This window comes from Humulus lupulus, chromosome 8 (assembly GCF_963169125.1).
Source record: "Humulus lupulus chromosome 8, drHumLupu1.1, whole genome shotgun sequence".
In the NCBI taxonomy this organism is placed as follows: Eukaryota; Viridiplantae; Streptophyta; class Magnoliopsida; order Rosales; family Cannabaceae; genus Humulus; species Humulus lupulus.
Window position 1 is genome coordinate 49,313,304 of NC_084800.1, and position 9,455 is coordinate 49,322,758.

The window sequence follows — 9,455 nt, forward strand, 5'->3', positions numbered from 1 at the left end:
CCATATATCCTTTTCAGTTAAATAAAACAATATTACAATACGTTAAAATTTCATATTATGATACTATAATCTTCTACTTATAAAATATATATTTATGAAAGCTTCTAAGTACGGATTGAAAAAATCCCAACAGGTAATTACATTTTTTTCCTTATCATTAGTCTTAATTTAATGGTTGAATGAAAAAAAAAATACAACATACACTTTGGATTACAAAATATTATCCCAAATTATTAATGATATATTCCCTTATTATCTATTCCTTTTTTAATGCTCTTTTAATAAGTCAAAACATGTATTTCTTTTTAAAAAAAATCTTTTTGCTCTATATATATACAAAAATTAAGGAAAAATATTTTTTTTTGTTTGAAAAAAACAGAGATTATTTTATCATTACTGAATAATTTTTCCTTTATTTATTTAATTTGCTATATTAATTTTTTTATATATTATTTTATGGGATATTTGAACTATCTTATTTATATTTTTTTAGACCTTATATTGTGCCCTATTATTTATTTGTACCATGTGTTTTAAAAAATTACTTTTTTAATCATGTATTCTTAAACTCGATTTTGATCAAAGTTTCGAACTAAAATAACAAATAATTTATCAAACCGATAATTCATAACAAAAATAAAATTATTCTACTTAACAATTGTGTTGTTATATTTAATTTTTTTTCTTCATCAAAATTAGATTTAAATGTCTATTTAAATTATTTTACAAAATACATAATCCAAAAAATAATTTGTCAAAATAATACAAACAAGTAATTAGACAAAATACAGAGTTCAAAAATATATAATCACGATCTAATTATAATGTATTTAATATAAATCTAATAATAGCTTTCAATTGTAGAAACTAAATAAATAAAAATAAAAAGAGAATTGCTAAGGGGTACCAATGGTACCCAACACCATAAGGAGGTGCTGTATCGATATTATTGTAATTCAATATGAGATTCCACATATTTGAATTTAAAAAATATTATAACATATCACGAATTAATTATGACGTATCACCTCATATAATATTAGATATCAAATATCAACACTCAAATAAAAACTATGAAAAATTCTCCCTACTTATTTTGGTTGATTGACGTTAAACAAAAACTATCCAGTACCAACCGATTCTACCTAACACTTGGCTTTCCTTAGTATAAAATTTATGGTAGATAGAATTGAAGTTTGTATTGGATATATACAAAAAAAAATAAAAATAAAAATTTACCAAACTGTCGTGACATTTTTATTTTAATTTTTAAAAAAAAAAAAACCAATGACTTAATTATTTTTAGAAAGAGCGAACATGGTAGCTAGGAAAGGACCTCCAAACTTACACCATCTCCATCATTGATAAAAGGACGATGGAGGACCTGACCACCACCACCAAATATCATCATCAGAAGTAGCAAGGGCAAATATGTAAATAAGAGTAAAGATGAAGGGCAAATATGGAAATAAATGGTCTTATTACAAAAGGACTGTTTAGATTACTGTTGTTAAAACCGAAACAACAAGGATTAGAATTTGGCATAATTATGGGATTCCTTGGCATATCAGAGCGTTCACACATGAGATGAGATGAGATGACCCAAATGAATCGATAAAACAAACAAATTTGAGACCGATTTCGCCCATTTTTTTCTCCGAAATTACCTTTTCGTACCCCAATCCTTCTCTCCATCACTGCTTTTCTTCCTCACGTCTATGCTATTCGATTCCTTACTTCTCTCATCTCCTCACCTTCCTCAAGTATGCCTCTTTCTCTCTCTCCTTTTGTTGATTCATTATAATTATTGTGTGAAATTTGATCGCCATGGTTGAATTAGTTTTTTTTTTTAATTGTAATTTTCTTTTGGGGGTTTAGGTTTTTGGTGCGGTCTGTGTGGAATGAAGATCGAGCAATTGGATGACGTGGATTCTGATTGGAACGATGGCGTTTACGAGACGCAGATTGTGAAGGTCGACGCCAAGAGAGCGCTGGTCGGAGCTGGCGCTCGGATCCTTTTTTACCCGACGCTTTTGTATAATGTGCTTCGGAACAAGATGGAGTCTGATTTCAGATGGTGGGACGAAGTTGACCAGGTTTTTTTTTTGTATTGAAATTTTTACTATAAGTATGGTTTAGAGCCTATTCCATGAGACCCTTTTCCAAGTTTTGCTGGAAGTGGGTGGATTATGCTGTGTTTGGTTGCTGAAAAGTTGATCCCAAAATATCAATCAAGTTATCAAGATTGAGTTGTTATCTGGAGTTAATTGTTTTAGCCGCAAATAGGAATGACCCCATATACTATTGACTGTTTTTCTGCTATTGTACTCAATTCTGCGAGAGCAGAGACTTGGGCTAATGCAAATTAAAACTTTTAATTGGATGCCTCTGTTGAATCTGTTTTCTTATGTTATTCTTTGGATTGAGATTGAAACTTTTTTGGTTTCCAGTATATCCCAGTAACCAAATTGTGCGTCCTGGCTTAGCTGGGGATCATATAAGCGTTTCTCGTGCTTTCCAGATGTTTTCACTGGAACCTGATTTAGTTGTTTTTTCGCCAGTTTTATTGTACTCGATTTTTATTTGTTTAAGGTGTTTGTGAATTTGATTGTGTATAAATACTGATTGATGAATTTTTTTTTCAGTTTCTTCTGCTTGGTGCCGTTCCATTCCCCAAAGATGTTCCACGGCTGAAGCGACTTGGTGTTGGTGGTGTGATCACTCTCAATGAACCTTATGAAACATTGGTTCCGTCGTCCTTATATCTTGTGCGTCAACACTGCATATGATTTTTTTTATTACTGTTAATACCATAAAAAATTGATTTTTGCTACACTTTATTTATTATTTTGCTTCCACAATGGGAAGTGTCAATAATAAGTAGACGGAGGAATGTGCTAAGACACTTTTTGGTTTGCTATTTTGTCATGAAAATGTGTCTGAATTTCTTTCACTCAAATTGACAATCTCACCAGTCTAATGTTTTGTGGAAAAATTATATAGGTTTGAATCTCACCTGTTTTTGGGTTTTCATGCTCCTGTGTGTGGTATCATTGTTTGGTAATATTCTGAATTCGTCAAAGGATTGGTCCCAATTTGGAACAGGCATCTTTTCCATATTCTTAACCGAAAAACCAATCTAACAGAAAAAAAGATCTAAGGATTGAACTTTTTGTTCTATTTCTTGTAACCAAAAGTTTGAGAGCATTCTGATCTTATTGTATTTCCTGTTTACTATATTTAATGGTTTTTACTTTTCAGGCCCACGGGATTGATCATCTAGTAATTCCTACTAGAGATTACCTTTTTGCTCCTTCACTAGTAGATATTAGCCGAGCTGTGGAGTTCATTCACAGTAAGTGATTAACTATGCTTTCCTAGTGTGATGATGTATGTTTGTTAAACTTATTGTTTCTAAGTCTACATTTTGGATCAGAAAATGCATCTTCCGGTAGAACTACTTATGTCCATTGTAAAGCTGGTCGTGGTAGGAGCACTACAATTGTGCTTTGCTATTTGGTAATATGCTATCCTTTGCATTGTAGGTTGTTGGTCTGCTATTACATTAATGATTTATTGGATTAAACATTTGTTAATGGTATTTACCATATGAATTTGATTTGCCTCCGCAGGTGGAATACAAAAGTATGACACCAGCCGCTGCACTGGATTATGTTCGGTCTAGAAGGCCCCGTGTTCTTTTAGCCCCCACTCAGTGGAAGGTATGTCATATGGGTTTCTTAAACTTAGTACATTATTGTCAGACTGCATTGGACACTCTGCTTTCTCTTTTCATTTCATTAAATGATCATTGATTTCTTAGGCTCCCGTGAGTACTGGTTATATGTGTCGTATATAAAACATTCAACTTCCAAATTACATATTATGTCCTGTTCTCTAATCGAAAGTAGTAAAAAAAAAATTATTTGTAGGCTCCTAAAGTTTCATTTTTGCTTCAACTAATGTCAATAACAGGCTGTTCAAGAATTTAGCCGACGAAAACCAGCTACAGCTGCATACTCTCCCTCAGGAGATGCTGTTCTTATCACAAAAGCAGATCTTGAAGGGTATCATGGTGCTTCTGAGAATGCTAGTAAGCAACTGGCTATGGTTCATAAAGTAGTGAGAACCAGTCCCATGATAGCAAGATTGTCATGCCTATTTGCTTCCTTGAAAGTATCTGGTAGTTGTGGTACAGTTTCAAGGCAGTTGCCTGTACCAGAGCCGCGAGCTTGCTGAAAATCCTCATGCCCCCACTAGTTGGTTGCTTGTACAGAAGAGCATTGTGAAAAATAAGGCTAGAAAAGCTAAGGTTTCAAAGCATTCGGTAGCTTTGTGTATGAGAAGAGAAAGACAAGTAAATGAAAAAAAAAAATTAAGAACAAAAAAATCCGAGCGGATGTCCTGAAAGGTTTGTGTATAACAATGTTTTGAATCTTTGGTGGCTGAGGAATATGAATGAATATTCTCAGTTCCGCTTTGTACATGAAACTTGCACCATTTTTTCCGATACCGTAATCATTTTTTTTTAAATTGAAAATCTACCATAGGACTATTAGTATATATTATGTAATCTTTGACTATGAGGATTTGGTTGGAAGTAGTTAGCTTAAGGGCAAAGGAAAGATTGGTGGCTTGGTTTGATTCCATTGATTACTTTTAGTCATTTTAGTGCCGAAAACTAGCTTTTCAAGTCTTGAAAGTTATTAGTTGCTTGTCCCCTAGAAGGGTTGGTTGGTTGGTTGGTTGGTTCCTAATTAGGAAGGTATTGGGTGCTATTACCCTTTGAAGAAGGGTAGGTTGGTTCCTAAATAAAGGAGATTATTTTAAAGGAAATAATAAAGATATCAATACATATGGATATAAATATAATGGTTTATACTTTTTGGACTCGTGGTTTTTTTTTATTATCTGTTTGGATTTTGTATTTTGACAACTTACATAAAATAGAACTCTAAACTTAATTTTGTTTAATATTTTCTTAACTAAAATTATAATTAATTTATCAAACTAATAATTCAGAATAAAAATAAAATCATTTTGTTTAAAAATTATGTTGTTATATTTAATTTTTTTTATTTTAAGGTTTTATTTTAACTATTTTATAAAATATAAGATCCAAAAAATAATTTATCAAAACACAGTCTAAAAAATATAGGGATAATTACATATACTACGGTAATTTAAAAAAAAAATTGTTTTATACGGTACCTTTAATAAATTACAAAAATACGGTTTGCACCACCCATAAATTACAAAAATACGGCTCTTCCCACCCACTTGTGTATATATATATTTACCTTTGTTTTATTTTTTTGTCTTAATTTTTAATAAGAATTTAAGCCTATCAATTAATATAATAATAAAAGTAATAATAATTATAGTTACCACCTCCAATAAAATAAAGTAGATTAATTTATTTTTATTTAAAATAAATATATTTATTAATATTAAAGTTAATATTTATATAATTACTCAAAAAAAAATATATATATACAAATTACAATATGCTGTTAATTAAAATTAATATTAATAACTATATGTTATAATATATAGTTAAAAATAATCACAATATTATTATTCTTTATAAAAATATTATATATATATTTTAAATCATAGCTAGTCGAGTCTCAACACTCAATGTTAAACCAAAATCATAATCTAATCTAAGTTTCAAGTTTTGTTACAAAAATATATTTAAAGTTAAAAAATTAGTTTTGTAAATCTTTGTAATAATCTTGTTAAATAAATTTATAAATATTTATGTAAATGTGAGTTACAAAAATAAATTTTTTAGTTGTGAAATTAATTTTGTAAATTGTTGTTACAAAAATGTAAAACTTGTTTTTAAAAAAATATTGTATTTCACCACTATATTTAATAAAGTGTTTTATAAATAATGAATATCTTAAATTTATATTTTTAAGTTGTATAGCATAAATATGACGGTTCATGTAATTTAATGGTACAATATTGTAACAATATGAAAAAGTATAATAATTTTATGTATATTTTGTTTATGATTTCTTAACTATAAAATATTTTCGTAAATATTAGTTACAAAAATATCTTTCATAGTTGTAAAACTAGACTTGTAAACTATTGTTACAAAAATAAAAATTTTAGTTACGAATTTGTTTGTAAGTTTTATCTAAAAAAAAAAAAAATCTACAATTCTATAACTGATTTTGTAAATATTATTTACAAACACGTAACAGATATTTACAAGTTCGTAATATATATTTACTAGTTTGTAAACGTTGATCACAAGAAATTATATTTTACAGCTTTTATTTATAATTTTGCCACTCCGTATTTACAATTTTGTCATTACGTAGACTTCTCAACAATATATATATATATATATAAACCCTAAATATAATAACGACGAATCAGTGTCATTAAGAATTAGTCAATATTTTTCATATCCATGTCTTTTGAAAAGCATAGAAATACCCTAGATATTAGCTTGATCGAACAAAACAAAAAAGGTGTCTGAATAAGAATAGTATTCAATCAATTTATATGTATTATAGATGGCAGGATATCTTCTTTCAAGGCCGTCTGAAAATCAATTTATTAATTATCCTTACTGAACAAACGCCGTCTGAAAATCAATTTATTAATTATCCTTACTGAACAAACGCCGTCTGAAATCTCAGCTATAAATATCATGTGATTCATTTTATTGATCTTAGCCCCCCACCGCCATTGTCTAAGTTTTGTGGACTAGCCCTCATTTGATGGGCTACTGTCAAAGGAATCATTCTCATTCTATGCATATAAACTTTTTAAAACTTTCTTACTTTGAAATTTATACGTAAATCACATCGCTTTTCACTTTGATTTTTTATGTTTATCTAAATAGGCACCAAGCCCGTGACAAGACTTTTTCAAATACAACTATTCATTTATCCGCCACATTTCTTAGCTTAGACTATTCTGGTATTGTTTTTCTATCTAATGTCTTATCCAATCTTATCTTTAGAAGAATAATAATCATATATTATCAGATCAAACTTTGTTTTTTAAAAATATGTTGTTTTCAAGATTACATATTCTGTCCCATTTGCAACACTAGTCGCTGACTACTGATTAAGTTTGTCATATTGATATTGGGTAAGCAAACTTATATTATTAATATATGTTTAATTTTCTTATCGTTTAAAAGGGCCAATTGCCGTCATGAACATGTACACGTGGCTTATTATCACAGGAAAATTTGATTTTTTTATGCTTAATAGCATGGTGTAATATAAAATAATGCTAGGCATTTTTAACATTACAAAATAATGCCAAATTTTTTGCTAGTACCCAAAATGCTCCTAAAAACAACTATCTCATCTCTTCCCTCCCCCTCTCTTCCTTCCTCATCTCTTCCTTCTTCTTGTTTCTTCCTCACTCTCACTCTCACTCACCTCACCTCACCTCACACCACCACTAAGAGCACCACGGTAGAGCTTGGGACCGCCACTAAGAAAGCCATTTGTAGACTAAAGTAAGGGTTGAGAAATCTTGGAGAAAAATTTAATGGGTAAGCAATTTTTTCTTAAATACTTGGATTAGTGATGTTTCCTTTAAACTTTTTGAGCATTTCGTATAGATCTGAGCAATATTTGTACATTTTTTTTGGGTTTTTTCTGGTTTTTTGTCGATCTGCGTTTTCTGGGAATTTTCTGGGTTAGTGTTGTGCTCGATGGGTGCTCGATGCCTGCTCGATGCAGGCTCGATGACACACCAATTTTAGCGTTGCATGTTCTGCTCGATGGGTACTCGATACCTACTCGATGGGTACTCGATGGTAATGTTCATTCTCACTTTTTCATGCATGCTCGATAGATGCTCGATGCCTGCTCGATGCAGGCTCGATGACACACCAATTTTAGCGTTGCATGTTCTGCTCGATGGGTACTCGATACCTACTCGATGGGTACTCGATGGTAATGTTCATTCTCACTTTTTCATGCATGCTCGATAAATGCTCGATGCCTGCTCGATGCAAGCTCGATGGCACATCATTTTTTACGTTGCATGTTGTACTCGATGGGTACTCGATACCTACTCGATGGGTACTCGATGGTAATGTGCATTCTCACTTTTTCATGCATGCTCGATAAATGCTCGATGCCTGCTCGATGCAAGCTCGATGGTACATCATTTTTTACGTTGCATGTTGTACTCGATGGGTACTCGATACCTACTCGATGGGTACTCGATGGTAATGTGCATTCTCACTTTTCATGCATGCTCGATAGATGCTCGATGCCTGCTCGATGCAAGCTCGATTGCACATATTTTTTTACGTTGCATGTTGTGCTCGATGGTTACTCGGTAGCTACTCGATGCAAGCTCGATGGTCATGTTTTTCAACATCATTAAAATACCATTTGTGTTTGTGTTTTTTTATTTCAGGTTCTACTGTTTACGTATTTGTTTCTTACAACGGTGTTTGGGAAATGCATGGTAGGAAATGGTATTTTAAGGATGCTGAAGGTGAAGTGATACCAGTAGAGAATGATGTCACTTACTTGCAACTACTTGACATACTGCACGAGACATTTCAGGTGGATAGAGAGGTGTATGAATTGAAACTCGAGGTGCCATACGTATGCGGCGAGCAACCATTTGCACCGGTTCAATTGAAGAATGATCGTCAAGTTCGTGTATTCTTAGGAATAAGCTTGAATGAACGGGTAGTCTTATGTGTGACTCCACTTAAGAAGAATGTCATATCAGATCCTTCTCCTAGTGTGAACAAAAAAGACACGACTAGTATCGATCCATCTCTTGCAGGTAGCAGTTACAAGCATCTTAGCGAGGTGGGCACTTTTGTTCCAGTTACTGATCCGATGGCTACTATTCAGCTTGATATACCACAAGGAGGTCCCACAGGTGTGCTTGAGGCATATGAGTACGATCCCTATGTGAATGATGATCCAGTTGGTAATTGCTTTGAAGATAATGATGATGGTTCCGAGGATGACTCGTATTATAGTGCAGATGTTTCAAATGAGGAGTTAAACATTTCCCAAGCCCAACAAGTAGAAGAAGAGTCAGGACTGCCTCTTGCACAGGCACCTCTCCCAACTCAAGGACGCCGAGCACCTGCTCGAAGCAGTAATCAACCTGCTAGGACAAAAGATAACACTGGGTGGAGGGAGACAATTGTATCAAGAGAAGATCACACCAGATGGAGTGCCCCAATGTTTACAAAAGAAGATATTGAGGCATCTGCTAAAACCCATTCCTCATCATCTGGTGGACCAATGGGAGAAATATATGTTGGGAAGACTTTTGAGGACAAGAATGATTTAAAAACCAAAGCTGCTCTGTTTGCAATGAAGAATAACTTTGAGTATATGGTGAAAAAGTCTGGTACTGACGTATGGTATATCACATGCAAAGATCCTGACTGTTGTTGGAGATTGAGAGGGAAAAAACAACCAATGTCCCCC

General features: G+C 32.3%; 1 protein-coding gene across 1 annotated transcript; it reads left to right on the forward strand.

Moving 5' to 3' along the window:
• Positions 1–1,501: 1,501 nt before the first annotated feature.
• LOC133797140 (phosphatidylglycerophosphate phosphatase PTPMT2-like) lies at positions 1,502–4,642 on the forward strand. Its single transcript, XM_062234949.1, has 7 exons — positions 1,502–1,763; positions 1,879–2,096; positions 2,646–2,768; positions 3,262–3,355; positions 3,437–3,519; positions 3,633–3,722; positions 3,976–4,642. The coding sequence occupies exons 2-7, from the start codon at positions 1,902–1,904 to the stop codon at positions 4,237–4,239; spliced, it is 849 nt and encodes a 282-aa protein (XP_062090933.1). The 5' UTR covers positions 1,502–1,763; positions 1,879–1,901; the 3' UTR covers positions 4,240–4,642.
• The last annotated feature ends 4,813 nt before the right edge of the window (positions 4,643–9,455 follow it).